General features: G+C 40.2%; 1 protein-coding gene across 2 annotated transcripts in view; it reads left to right on the forward strand.

The window, feature by feature from the left end:
• Positions 1–2,284: 2,284 nt before the first annotated feature.
• Positions 2,285–15,557, forward strand: part of atg16l1 (ATG16 autophagy related 16-like 1 (S. cerevisiae)) — a 41,327-nt gene continuing 28,054 nt past the window's right edge. For both annotated transcript variants that reach the window (XM_061972433.1, XM_061972434.1), the window contains exons 1-4: positions 2,285–2,421; positions 6,247–6,358; positions 13,965–14,058; positions 14,158–14,263. In XM_061972433.1, the coding sequence (XP_061828417.1) occupies positions 6,253–6,358; positions 13,965–14,058; positions 14,158–14,263 (306 nt within the window). In that variant the 5' untranslated portion in view covers positions 2,285–2,421; positions 6,247–6,252. The remainder of the gene's footprint in view (positions 2,422–6,246; positions 6,359–13,964; positions 14,059–14,157; positions 14,264–15,557) is intronic.

Genomic DNA, 15,557 nt, shown 5'->3' on the forward strand with positions numbered 1-15,557 from the left:
TATCTACTGGGGGAAAATGGTCAGACGTGCAAAGGAAGGGGTTAAGAATTTGAGCCGATGGCTTAGAGAGGGCGTGTGAGTACCTCCCTCTCTTGGCACTTGAGTAGGGGGCGTTGGCTTAGTCAAAGTCTGGGCGGGTCGTTTGAATAGTCTCGTGCATATGCGACAGCCCGTCCTTATCTAATTCGCCTTGTTCCCCCCCTACGTCTCTCCCCGCGGACTACACCGTCACCAATAGCAACACACACACACACACAAGCACGCGCACACACACACACTAGCACGCGCGCACACACACACAAGCACGCACACACACACTCACAAGCACGCACACACACACTCTCCCACGCAACCAGCAACACACACACACAAGGAAAAAGCTGCACGAAAGCTCTTTCTCTGCGTTTCACTTTACCATAAAACTTCCAGTTACTTTTCTTTATTTACCAAACGTTTGAGTTCACGACTTTTCGAGTGTTGTAAACTCCCTCTTAACCCTTTCATGAAACGTTCTCCTTTTTTCTTTTTTTTCTTTTTTCTTTTTTTTTTTCTTTTTTCTTTTTTCTTTTTAAACTCTACCTGCCAATTTCATTGTTGACAACAGTACATTCAATTGATCATTAAACGGTAGCCATTCATCACATTTCCCCCATCCGCCATCACATTCCTGTCTGTCACACTCCGTAGCCATTGTGTCTTTTACCTCAGAATTTTTCGTCCCAGACGAAGGGTCTGGAACCCCTTACCTCAGAATTTTTCGTCCCAGACGAAGGGTCTGGAACCCCTTACCTCAGAATTTTTCGTCCCAGACGAAGGGTCTGGAAACCCTTACTCGTTTAGGCGACGACCAATGACCCAGGGTGAGCTACACCCAACTATTAGTTTATTCGTCAATGAAACTGCCCATCACGGTAGTCGAGACACAATGATGCGAGATGACCACTTATTTACATATTTACAGCTTTTTATGTAATGGCGGACAAGGGAGAAATGCAATCAATCCATCAAAATGTCCACTCTGTGTCTGGGGTACAAACAGTGTTTGACTTACATACTTCAAGACAGACTCCTAAAGCAGATTTTAGAAAAAGGCTCTGCTTACCTTGTTTTATGTTTGGCCACTCGTGAGTCTGTCCAGAAGAGTGTAAGAGGTGTCCAATTCTCAGCGTGTCGCCCCGGCCAATGCACCAAATTGTTGCGTTTTGGACCAGTTGTTCCTCCCAGGGAATTCAAGTCACAATTCGCTCCCAAGCTCTTTATGACACTTAAAGCTGAGTTGAAAAACCACCAGAGACAGAATGGGTATTTTGATGTATATTTTCAAAGCTTTGCCAATGTACATTTTGAGACCAGTCTAACCCTAGAACATTCTATTGCGCCTCCCCAAAATGGTCTGTCTTCCCAACGCCAAAAACCCCTCTTTCCTTCCCCCTCCCTAGCCATAATACAAGCACAACGTCTCCCTAGTCATAATACATTCCAAAGAACTCAAGGTTAACACACACAGTTTACTTGCTGACAGAGCATCAAGAGAAGAAATGGAAAACACGAGCTGTTTTCAAATATGACTAAGAAATGAAAGAAGTACAACTTAAATTCGGATATATGTAAATATCTGCCTCCGACAGTACGTATGTGAGCATATGTGAATTTGTATGTACAATACATTCGACTCCCAGAGTGCGTGGGAGCCAGAGCACGGTCCCATCACCCCCGAGAGCCCAACCCACAAACAGTAGGCGTGGTGCCCATTCAAGCATGTTTAACCTATAGTTAATAAGTTAAAGTTGTTTAAAGATAATACAAGCATGTTTAACACACATAGTTAATAAGTTAAAGGTGTGTAAAGATAATACAAGCATGTTTAACACATATAGTTAATATTGTTAATAAGTTAAAGGGGATATGGTATTTAATTTTTTTTTTTTTTAATTTTTGTCATAAAGAAATACAATCATGTGTGCTTACGGACTGTATCCCTTGCAGACTGTATTGATATATATTGATATATAATGTAGGAACCACAATATTAATAACAGAAAGAAACAACCCTTTTGTGTGAATGAGTGTAAATGGGGGAGGGAGGTTTTTTTGGGTTGGTGCACTAATTGTAAGTGTATCTTGTGTTTTTCATGTTGATTTAATAAAAAATAAAAAAATATTTATTTCTTGTGCGGCCCGGTACCAATCGATCCACGGACCGGTACCGGGGGTTCGGGACCACTGTTTTCGGGGGACAGCAGCAGCGGCTATAAAAGACCGGAAGTCGGGTCGCCAACGTGACGTCATTTTCCTGCGACGTTGCGGAAGTAACACGCCTCCCGAGCCAAAATGGAGCTGAGGCGAAGTGGAGCAAGAGAAGAAAGTGATGTCGGTTGAACGACGGCGCTAGCGTTGGACGGACCCAATAAAAAAAAACCGGTAAGGTGGCCGTTAACGAGTGAGGTAATGATTGAATTCACAGTCTGTGACGTCACTACGCAACGGGAACTGGACACGGTTGTATCTGCTCAAGCTAGCGGCCGCGCTAGCATGCTAACATGTTGAGTCACGGCTCCATGAGTTTGTCGCATCGATAGATCGATGACGTGATCGATATGATAATCGATAATTAGGTTATTCTTCGGGGGGTTTGCCTCCTTCGCAGCTGCAAACGTGGGCCAATAAAGTGTTAGCTACATCGACTACTTCGTCAAAATGGTGCATGTTCGTCCAGTCATTTGAGTAAAGCAGTGTTTATTTACCAACTTTAATACAACAACTTTGTTTATTTATCAACTTTCATATAATCGATCACTTGAAAATGTCCGTGATCGGAATGATATCACGTGACAGAATCTATGATTGGAATCAAATCACGTGACAGACTCTGGTCATACGCAGCTAAAGCTTCCAGGTAAAATATTGTTTAGCCTACTAGTAGGCAGAGGTGGGTAGAGTAGCCAGAATTTGTACTCAAGTAAGAGTACTGTTACTTTAGAGATTTAATACTCAAGTAAAAGTAAGGAGTAATCACCCAAATATTTACTTGAGTAAAAGTAAAAAGTATGTTGTGAAAAAACTACTCAAGTACTGAGTAACTAATGAGTAACATACACACACATATCATATATATATATATACATACATTGATATATACAGTATATAATTTATATTTATTTATTTTGCCGGTTTTGTTTACATGTTAAAGGTGTTTTAATGAATATACATGCATGTTTAACACATATAGATTCATTTCTTTCATGAAGACAAGAATATAAGTTGGTGTATTACCTGATTCTGATGACTTGCATTGATTGGAATCAGACAGTAGTGATGATAACGTCCACATTTTCGAATGGAAGAGAAAAAAAAGTCTTCCTTTCTGTCCAATACCACATGAAAGTGGTTGGTTTTTGGCATCTTATTTGTCCAGCTTCCATATTCGTTTTTATACACTTTACAAGAAATACATTGGCGGCAAACTCCGTAGCTTGCTAGCTTGTTTGCGCTGGCTTTCGGAGACTCTTATTTTGAAAGCGCAGGCGCGATGGAGCGGCACTTTTATTGTGAAGACAGGAACTGTGCAGTCAGTCTTTAGGCTTTTGACGGGAAGTGCGGTTGAAATTAAAAAAGGGTCTTTTTTCCTTCACATTTTTGATTGATTGATTGGAACTTTTATTAGTAGATTGCACAGTACAGTACATATTCCGTACAATTGACCACTAAATGGTAAGACCCGAATAAGTTTTTCAACTTGTTTAAGTCAGGTCATGTGACCGCCTGGCTCTGTTTGATTGGTCCAACGTCACCAGTGACTGCATCTGATTGGTGGAACGGAGTGAACGTCACCAGTGACTGTATTTGTTGAAACGCAGGCACTATGAAGGTCTGTCTGACAGACCAAAACAAACAAAGCGTGCATTAACAGATCGATAAAAATTAGTAGCGAGTAGCGAGCTGAATGTAGATAAAAGTAGCGGAGTAAAAGTAGCGGAGTAAAAGTAGCGTTTCTTCTCTATAAATATACTCAAGTAAAAGTATGTTGCATTAAAACTACTCTTAGAAGTACAATTTATCCCAAAAGTTACTCAAGTAGATGTAACGTAGTAAATGTAGAGCGTTACTACCCACCTCTGCTAGTAGGGCTGGGCGATATGGCCTTTTATTGTTATTATCTCTATTTTTAGGCCATGACACGATATATACCTCAGTATTTTTGCTTTAGCCTTGAATGAACACTTGATGTATATAATCACAGCAGTATGATGATTCTATGTGTCTACATTAAAACATTCTTCTTCATACTGCATTAATGTATGCTACTTTTAAACTTTCAAGCAGAGAGGGAAATCACAACTAAGTCAATTTAGCAAAAGTGTATTTATTAAACAGTTATTAAGCAGTGGCACAAACATTCATGTCATTTCCAAACAGAAAGTGCAAGATTGTCAGAGACATTTTAAAACAAGCTATGAGTGCACTTTGGTGCATGATGTCACTAAGATGACATATCAAAACAACACTAAATTAAAGTGCACTTTTTGTACAGAACGCCACTACAATAGTTTAAAACAAATAAAGTGCACTTTTGTGCATGATGTCACACAAGATATTTCAAAATCTGTAGTATAAAAATGAGCTGCATAATAGGAAATCAAATAGTGTATGTCCTTCGCTTTGTGGTAGGTTCCTGCGGACGTCATGTCCTTCTGTTGTTGACTATTTTTTTTCATACGGTGTTGATGTGGAAATGGAAGACGCTAGGCTCAATTGGGTCAGTGCTGGTTGCTTCGGCATTTTGTGGGTGTGGCACCGGCCAAGATGTTGACATGTGGAGTTTCAAGCACTCTTCATTCTCTAGCGGGTGACTTTTCAAATGATGCTACAAATTAGTAGTGCTGCTATTTTTTGTAGCGACGCTTTTGCCGCATACTTGAAATATTACGGTTGTCTGTTCGACATCTTCCAGCTTGAAGCCAAACCACCGCCAGACGATGGACCCCGTGTTGTTTTTCTTGGGAATGAATTCTTCCTCCTCCATTTAACAGATTCAAATCTTTCTTTCTCTTGTATTGCCACTCGCATCGCTCCGCTTGCATCACCTGCCACAGCTAATGTTACCCACGCTGCTACCTCTCTGCTCGGCGAGGGCGCATGATGTTGCACGTGCAACATTTGACGTATGAAACAAGGTGCGCTTGTTGAACTGTCTGTGAGAAGGAGAGACAAGAAAGAGTGGGAGAAGCCTGTAGTGTAATCCCCGCAGCTAAAAGCAACTGCGTGAGAACGTATACTCGACTACTCACAAAATAGTCATTTATAGAGATAATATCGGCAGGCCGATATTATTGGTTATTAATATTACACATATACATCCGATTTACATGGTTTCTTACGGGAAAATTGATTCCGCTTTTGCACCATTTGGTCTTTGTTAGAGATGTACAATAATGACTATCGGCAGGCCGATAAATGCTTTTAAATGTAATATCGGAAATTATTGGTATAGTTTTTTTTATTATCGGTATCGGTTTTTTTTTGTTTTTTTTTATTAAATCAACATAAAAAACACAAGATACACTTACAATTAGTACACTAACCCAAAAAAACTCCCTCCCCCTTTTACACTCATTCACACAAAAGGGTTGTTTCTTTCTGTTATTAATATTGTGGTTCCTACATTATATATCAATATATATCAATACAGTCTGCAAGGGATACAGTCCGTAAGCACACATGATTGTGCGTGCTGCTGGTCCACTAATAGTACTAACCTTTAACATATAATTTTACTCATTTTCATTAATTACTAGTTTCTATATAACTGTTTTTATATTGTTTTACTTTCTTTTTTATTCAAGAAAATGTTTTTAATTTATTTATCTTATTTTATTTTATGGATTTTTTTTTAAAAGGACCTTATCTTCACCATACCTGGTTGTCCAAATTAGACATAATAATGTGTTAATTCCATGACTCTATATATTGGTATTGGTTGGTATCGGTAATTAAGAGTTGGACAATATCGGAATATCAGATATCGGCAAAAAGCTATTATCGGACATCCCTGGTCATTTTCTACATCGCACAAGAGACAAACCCGCGATATATCGAGTATGTTCGATATATCGCCCAGCCCTAAGTTGCGGTGAGTTGACCCATTTAGCGCTTGTCTTTGAATTCCTTTTGGCAGACTACATTATTAAAGTATTTCTGATTCTGAAGCCACGTTGGTGTGTGCATTCAAGTTCTGTTTTGTTTCAGGTGGTCATGGCGCAGAAAAGGGGCGCATGCACATGGAAGAGACACATCTGCGAGCAACTGAAGCTTCGAGACCGAGTGCAGCAACACGGCTTTGAGGAGATTATTCACCAGTGTGAGTAAAACACCCCTCACCTCACTTGGAGGACCTCATCCGAGACATGTAATGGACCGGGGAATTGGGACTCTGAACTTTAGGTGGTGTTTGTTATTAGCGTACTGGCTGTCTCTACAGCTGTTTCCTTAAACATTTTTGATTGGCCGGGCGGCAAAAACGCAATGCTCAAGAATTCTGATTGGCGACCATGTCTGTCACTCAAATGGCGGTGACGGCAGAGAAAAGAAAACCCTCTGTCTTTAGTTATTTGTGGCACTAATTAAAACTTTGACGTCGATTCGATATTGATTAATCATGCAGCCCTACATAACATGACTTAAAAGAACAAACTAACACAATCTCTTGTTCTTAGTTTACGCTTACGTCTTCTCAAAACACTACCTGTACAGTAAAGAATGAACCCCATTGCAGAACAGAAAGTTTCCCAAACAAATCAAACGTGCCAAAAAACCTACTACGAAGTGATCGCTGCAGACACGAGCATGGTCCGACTGCATACCTGCCAACTACTCCGGTTTTCCCGTAATTAGTACGGTTTTCATCAACCTATTCCGGGTTACGGTTGCAGTGATAAAAAATACGGTTTTTCATTGATTTAAAAAAAATAAAAATAAAAATTTAAGTTTTATTCACGAAATCGCGTAACAACAATGACAATCGATACTGCTTCCCGTAACTTCCTATCGAGCCATTCCGAATGCCAAGCGCGGGGCTATTTATAGCACCGCTGCCAAGCACGAGGCACCTGTTGTCATTGTTTCCAAACGAGCGAACGATCATGGAATCAGCCGGAGAAAAATCGCAAACGAGTCTTAAACCGAAAAGAAAACTGCAGTCATTCCGTGAAGAATATTCAAAAGCCTATCCGGGAATAATTATCCGTTCCAAAAAGGGTGAAAACTACGCGAATTGCACCTTGTGCAGACAAGATTTTTCGATCGGACACGGAGGAATTAGCGATGTAAAAGACCACGTTGGGACAAAAAAACACAAGTCTAATGCCGTTGCTAGCGATACAAGTGGAAAACTTTCAACGTAAATTTGGATTTTAGCCACAAAAAGGTAATGACACCAATGTTATCTATTGGAATTGTTTAGTACTGTTATACTGTTAAGTGTTTATACTATTTATGCTTTCAAGTCCAAGTTGAAGAAATCTTGTTAAATGTTGACAGCATAACTACCAAAATACAGAAGTATGTCCTTAATATTTTTGCAGTGCTATTTCTGTTGAAAAGTTGAAATGATTACATTAGAGATGTGATGTGCCACTTTTCAAGTGTCTGATGGCTTAAATTAATTTTCATTAATTTTTCATATTTTGAATTCTTTTGAAAGGCTTACAAAAAAACTACATTTGAATTGTAATTCCATGCTATTGACAGGACTGTTAATTTTAATGAAATTAGCTTACCATGTTTACAGTATGATAATTGTGATAGAAATGTGAATTTTAGGCACAGAATATTTTTTACAATTGAACAAGGCAGTAGATTATACAAGCTTGGACAGAAAGTTAATAATGACACCAATTTTTTTTTAATGGAATTGTTTAGTACTGTTTTACCATTTGTTTACTGTAAAAAGTGTTTATACTGTTTATACTTTCAATTAACAAATTGAAGTCTTGTGAAAGGTTGACAGGATAACTGGCATTAACTGTCAAAATAATTTCAAACTATTGAAGTTAGCTTACAGAATAAACATGTCAATCAACCCATATGATTTTTGCTGTAATATTTTTGTTTTGAAAAGTCACTGTGACTGATAGAAAAGTGATGGTTTTAGCAACATTTTAACCTGTCTGAATGCAATCAATCATTTTGCGTCGAAGCCCCCCTGAACCCCCCACCAGGACTTTGTCCTGGACCTACCGGGGCCTGCGGCCCCTGGACCCTGGCTACTAGGTTTTTCTGATTTCAAAAGTTTGGCAGGTATGCGACTGTACTCCACGAGATGAAAGCAACGTGTTGAGAGCCATTTTCCTTGACATGCTTTCGTGATTTCCCTTACTATTCATTTTATTAACCACTTCTTTCAAGACTCTATTGAAAGCTAATTTTTTCACATCTCTTGATTTGAACGCTTGGAACGGCACAAAGCGGCATTTTTAGCTCAAACACTTACTTACGCATCTTCCACTTGTGTCGTCATCATCTCTCTTTATTTACAAAAGATTACAAAAGTCCATACACCGAGCAATTTATATGATTTGTAAGTGCTTTGTTAAAGGGAAACTCCCAGCCATTTTCTTTAACACGCTTTTGTAATTTCCCTGACTGTTCATTTTATGAACCACTTCTTTCAGGACTATTAAAACCTATTTTTTTCATATCTCTGGATTTGAACGCTTGGGACAGCACAAAGCGGCATTTTCAGCTCAAACGCTTCACTTACTAACGCATCTTCCACATCTCTTTATTTACAAAATATTACAAAAGTCCATACACTTAACAATTGAAATAATTTGTAAGTGCTTTGTAAAAGGGAAAGTCCCAGGAAGCTGTAATAGCTTATAAGCGGGGGCCCCATTACAGTACATGTAATATAAAAACATTTTCACATGCTTACATCCTAAACCATTTTTTAAAGTTCCAATTTGTACTCTTGAATTAATTTCTTGGTAGTTGGTAATAAAATGCATTTCTATTTCAGAATGCATACTACACTAATCGATGTTCAATAATGAATGTTACTATAAACAAACAATAATAATATCTTGCTTTGTATGATTGCTATTGTTTTTCACCTTTTGGGGTTTACGGTGTGTTATAATGTAGCAATCATTCATGTTTCAAAAGGTTTTTTTCTCAATGAAGTAGATTGTGTGATTGGACTGTCATGTTCATTCCAGATATTTGGGCCTTTACACGTCATACTGAAGCTTGTGCCTTTGAGTCTAACGCGTGATAGGAATGAGCTCACAGAGACAGTCATTCAGCTTGTATACCACATAATACATCAGACATGCGTTTTGTAAAAAGTTGTTCTCAGTGAGTTTCACCTACTCAGTGGCCTAGTGGTTAGAGTGTCCGCCCTGAGATCGGTAGGTTGTGAGTTCAAACCCCGGCCGAGTCATACCAAAGACTATAAAAATGGGACCCATTACCTCCCTGCTTGGCACTCAGCATCAAGGGTTGGAATTGGGGGTTAAATCACCAAAATGATTCCCGGGCGCAGCCACCGCTGCTGCCCACTGCTCCCCTCACCTCCCAGGGGGTGATCAAGGGTGATGGGTCAAATGCAGAGAATAATCTCACCACACCTAGTGTGTGTGTGACAATCATTGGTACTTTAACTTTAACTTTAACTTTAGTTTCAGGATCTTCATCTTGTGGATTTGAGGCGGCATTAAAGTCAGACCATGTTATGGCTCGCATTACTTTCTTTTGTAGTATTCGTAATATACTGTATCTAGATAACTTGGACAAGTGTTACACGGTATGATATTGCAGTAATTTAGATGTGGTCCAAACAAGGATCTATACAGGATTAGGAGTGCTTCAAGAGGCAGAGTGTGTCTGACTTTATAAAAGAAGCCAACATATTTTGATAGTTTTGCTGTCGGATCATCAGTGTTTATAAAATTTAAGAATTCATCAATATACATGCTGTAGCGTTTTGGACCAGTTGTTCCTCCCAGGGAATTCAAGTCACAAGTCGCTCCCAAGCTCTTTACGACACTTAAAGCTGAGTTGAAAAACCACCAGAGACAGAATAGGTATTTTGTAATATATTTGCAAAGCTTTGCATATATACATTGACACCAGTCCAGCATAGAACATTCAATCGCCCCGCTAAGATGGTCTGTCTCCCCGACCAAAACCCTCTCCCCTCTTCAATTTCTCTAGTCAAAACACATGCACATTATCTCTCTAGTCAAAACATATTCCAAAGATCAAGGTTAACACACACAGTTTACTTGCAGAGAGACAAAAAGAGAACAAATGGAAAAACACGAGCTGTTTTCAAATATGACTATGAATTAAAAGAAGTAACACTTAAATTCGGATATATGTAAATATCTGCCTCCGACAATGCCTAAGAAGAATTTTGTATGTGGCACTCTTTCTATAATCCTGTTGCAGATCTTAGTACAGACATCGTCCCTATTTTTACAACTTCTATTAGAACCATGGGGCGGCATGGCGTAGTGGGTAGAGCAACCATGCCAGAAACCTGAGGGGTTGCAGGTTCGCTCCCCGCCTCTTGCCATCCAAAAATCGCTGCCGTTGTGTCCTTGGGCGGGACACTTCACCCTTTGCCCCCGGTGCCACTCACACCAGTGAATTGAATGATGAATGATAGGTGGTGGTCGGAGGGGCCGTTGGCGCAAATTGCAGCCACGCTTCCGTCAGTCTACCCCAGGGCAGCTGTAGCTATGAAAGTAGCTTACCACCACCAGGTGTGAATGAATGATGGGTTCTACATGTAAAGCTACTTTGGGTACTTACAAAAGCGCTATATAAATCCCAGGTACTATTATTATTATTATTATTAGAAGAAGAAAATATTAAATGAGTTTTACTTATACAGGGTGTTCCAGAAGTCTTGGGCGCATTTTGACATTGAATATTTCAAAATATGAAGGATATAAAAACGCATCTGATATAGGGCTGGGTGATATGGCCTTTTTTTAATATCTCGATATTTTTAGGCCATGTCACGATACACAATATATATCTCGATATTTTTGCCTTAGCCTTGAATGAACACTTGATGCATATAATCACAGCAGTATGATGGTTCTATGTGTCTACATTAAAACATTCTTCTTCATACTGTATTAATATATGCACATTTTTTAACTTTCATGCACAGAGGGTACTCACAACTAAGTAATTTAGCAAAAGTGTATTTATTAAACAGTTATTAAGCAGTGGCACAAACATTCATGTCATTTGCAAAACAGAAAGTGAAAGATTGTCAGAGACATTTTAAAACAAGTTATTAGTGCACTTTTGTGCATGATGTCATACCTGCCAACTACTCCGGTTTTCCCGTAATTAGTACGGTTTTCATCAACCTATTCCGGGTTACGGTTGCAGTGATAAAAAATACGGGTTTTCATTAATTAAAAAAAATTTTTTTTTTTAAAGTTTTATTCATGAAATCGCGTAACAACAATGACAATCGACACTGCTTCCCGTAACTTCCTATCGAGCCATTCCGAATGCCATGCGCGAGGCTATTTATAGCACCGCTGCCAAGCACAAGGCACCTGTTGCCATTGTTTCCAAACGAGCGAACGATCATGGAATCAGCCGGAGAAAAATCGCAAACGAGTCTTAAATCGAAAAGAAAACTGCAGTCATTCCGTGAAGAATATTCAAAAGCCTATCCGGGAATAATTATCCGTTCCAAAAAGGATGAAAACTACGCGAATTGCACCTTGTGCAGACAAGATTTTTTGATCGGACACGGAGGAATTAGCGATGTAAAAGACCACGTTGGGACAAAAAAACACAAGTCTAATGCCGTTGCTAGCGATACAATTTGGATTTTAGCACAAAAAGGTAATGACACCAATGTTATCTATTGGAATTGTTTAGTACTGTTAAAAGTGTTTATACTATTTATGCTTTCAAGTCCAAGTTGAAGAAATCTTGTTAAATGTTGACAGCATAACTACCAAAATACAGAAGTGTGTCCTTAATATTTTTGCAGTGCTATTTCTGTTGAAAAGTTAAAATGATTACATTAGAGATGTGATGTGCCACTTTTCAAGTGTCTAATGGCTTAAATTAATTTTCATTAATTTTTCATATTTTGAATTCTTTTGAAAGGCTTACAAAAAGACTACATTTGAATTGTAATTCCATGCTATTGACAGGACTATTAATTTTAATGAAGTTAGCTTACCATGTTTACAGTATGATTGTGATAGAAATGTGAATTTTAGGCACAGAATATTTTTTACAATTGAACAAGGCAGTAGATTATACAAGCTTGGACAGAAAGTTAATAATGACACCAATTTTTTTTTTTAATGGAATTGTTTAGTACTGTTTTACCATTTGTTTACTGTAAAAAGTGTTTATACTGTTTATACTTTCAATTAACAAATTGAAGTCTTGTGAAAGGTTGACAGGATAACTGGCATTAACTGTCAAAATAATTTCAAACTATTGAAGTTAGCTTACAGAATAAACATGTCAATCAACCCATATGATTTTTGCTGTAATATTTTTGTTTTGAAAAGTCACTGTGACTGATAGAAAAGTGATGGTTTTAGCAACATTGTAACCTGTCTGAATGCTAATAATCATTTTGCGTCGGGGGGCGAAGCCTGAACCCCCCACCAGGACTTTGTCCTGGACCTACCGGGGCCTGCGGCCCCTGGACCCTGGCTACTAGGATTTTCTGATTTCAAAAGTTGGCAGGTATGTGATGTCACTAAGATGACATATCAAAACAATACTAAATTAAAGTGCACTTTTTGTACAGAATGCCACTTCAATAGTTAAAAACAAATAAAGTGCACTTTTGTGCATGATGTCACACAAGATATTTCCATAACTGTCAAATAAAAATTAGCTGCATAATAGGTTCCTGCAGACGTTATCTCCTTCTGCTGTTGACTTTTTTTTCATACAGTGAAATGGTTGCTTCGGCATTTTGTTGGTATGGCACCGGCCGGAGATGTTAACGTGCAGAGTTTCAAGCACTCCTCATTCTCTAGCGGGTGACTTTTCGAATGATGCTACATTAGCAGTGCTGCTACTTTTTGTAACAACGCTTTTGCCGCCTAAATGTTCAACATATTCCCGCTTGAAGCCAAACCACCGCCGGACGATGGATCCCGTGCTGTTTTTCTTAGGAATTAATTCTTCCTCCATTTGTTACCAGATTCGCACCTTCTCTCTCTCTCTTATCACCACCCGCACCGCATCGTTAGCATCACAGCTAATGTTACCATGTTGCTACCTCTCTGCTCCGCGGGAGCGTGTGACGTTGCACACGTGACGTTGCACACGTGACGTATGTAAGAAGGTGCGCTTGGTTTACGTCTCTGTGAGGAGAGACAAGAAAGAGTGGGAAACGCATGCAGTGTAATGCCCGCAGCTAAAAGCAACTGCGTGAGAATGTATACTCGAATATCACCATATAGTCATGTTCTATATCGCACAGAGACAAACCCGCAATAAATCGAGTATATCGCCCAGCCCTAATCTGATATATTCTGAAATCTTGCAGTCAAGTTGTTCATGGACTGTTCAAATATGTTCAATGTGAGCACCGAGTGTCCAATTCTTGCCAAACGCGTTCCAGCATTGTGTTTTGAGTGTGGTTGAGTGAACGCCATTACTGGATCTGAAAAAATCATTAGCATTACAAAAAACTTAATGAATTTAGTTTTAAAATGGTACCAGTTTCATCTTACTGCCATTCATAGTTCAGCCGATACAAGGACTTGAAATGTGCCCAAGACTTCTGGAACATCCTGTATTATGGGTTCGTCCTCCATATGGATTACGGCGCGATGAAGCAAAGCGGGTGTGACGTCATCTGCAACCCAGCATACATGCTTGCAAGAGTAGTGTCACCGTGGTGGGAAGATGACCTCACCCCAACTTTTCACATCAAACCTTGTGTTTTTCAGACAACCGTCTGCTGGAAAAGTCGGACCTGCAGGCTGTTCTTTCAGAGCGCTATCAGGTTGACAAGTATGAAGCCACACGAGGACATGAAGCAACGTGAGTGCAGCAGGCCTTTAAAAAAAAAAAAAGAAAAAAAAGTGGCGCGTGCAATCAGCGTAGTTGTCATGTCAAGCTGAGGCGGCGTTTGTGTTGCAGCGGCGGGGCAGACACCAGTCGCAGCGATGCGCTACAGCAGGAAATGGCAGAGATGAGAATACGCCACCAGGAGGAGCTGACGGAGCTGCACAAAAAACGCGGAGAGGTCAGTTGGCTTTAGGGCTGCAACTAACGATTAATTTGATAATCGATTAATCTGTCGAAAAGGGTGGAGTGCCATCTCCGGGTTGGGGAGGAGATCTTGCCCCAAGTGGAGGAGTTCAAGTACCTCGGAGTCTTGTTCACGAGTGGGGGAAGAGTGCATCGTGAGATCGACAGGCGGATCGGTGCGGCGTCTTCAGTAATGCGGACGCTGTATCGATCCGTTGTGGTGAAGAAGGAGCTGAGCCGGAAGGCAAAGCTCTCGATTTACCGGTCGATCTACGTTCCCATCCTCACCTATGGTCATGAGCTTTGGGTTATGACCGAAAGGACAAGATCACGGGTACAAGCGGCCGAAATGAGTTTCCTCCGCTGAGTGGCGGGGCTCTCCCTTAGAGATAGGGTGAGAAGCTCTGTCATTCGGGGGGAGCTCAAAGTAAAGCCGCTGCTCCTCCACATCGAGAGGAGCCAGATGAGGTGGTTCGGGCATTTGGTCAGGATGCCACCCGAACGCCTCCCTAGGAAGGTGTTTCGGGCACGTCCGACCGGTAGGAGGCCACGGGGAAGACCCAGGACACGCTGGGAAGACTATCTCTCCCGGCTGGCCTGGGAACGCCTCGGGATCCCCCGGGAGGAGCTGGACGAAGTGGCTGGGGAGAGGGAAGGCTGGGCTTCCCTGCTTAAGCTGCTGCCCCCGCGACCCGACCTCGGATAAGCGGAAGAAGATGGATGGATGGATTAATCTGTCGATAATTAATCGATTAATAATCGGGTAAAAGAGACAAACTACATTTCTATTCTTTCCAGTATTTTATTGAAAAAAACCAGCATACTGGCACCATGCTCTGGACATTGGGGGTGCAGCATACACCAATAATAACACAGAACTGTAACTCATCAGATCAGAACTGAATCAGATATTGTACACGTTTCTGTTGTGAATAATAAAGGATTCATTTTAGGCTGCCTCTGAATAATAGCATGAAATATTCCAGCACCTTCATAACGTTTAGTAATACTAAAGCGTCACTCAAATCTAAATAGATTTATATAGCTTTATCGGGCCCGGCTACATTGATCCATTATGAAACCAACCCGAGATATTTCTGTCCGTTACGTTCATTTCCAAATTGGTAACCGTGCGTTTTCTCTCTCAAAACGGAGTCAAATGTGCCGGAGACACATTATCAGCCCCGCGTTGCAACAAAGGCATAACGTTAACGTTACTCACAAAAAAGCTGAACTCGTGAATGCCTGTTGCCACTATGGACTTAAAAAGTTACGTATCGTGAGTTCTT

Source organism: Nerophis lumbriciformis, linkage group LG17 (genome assembly GCF_033978685.3).
Source record: "Nerophis lumbriciformis linkage group LG17, RoL_Nlum_v2.1, whole genome shotgun sequence".
In the NCBI taxonomy this organism is placed as follows: Eukaryota; Metazoa; Chordata; class Actinopteri; order Syngnathiformes; family Syngnathidae; genus Nerophis; species Nerophis lumbriciformis.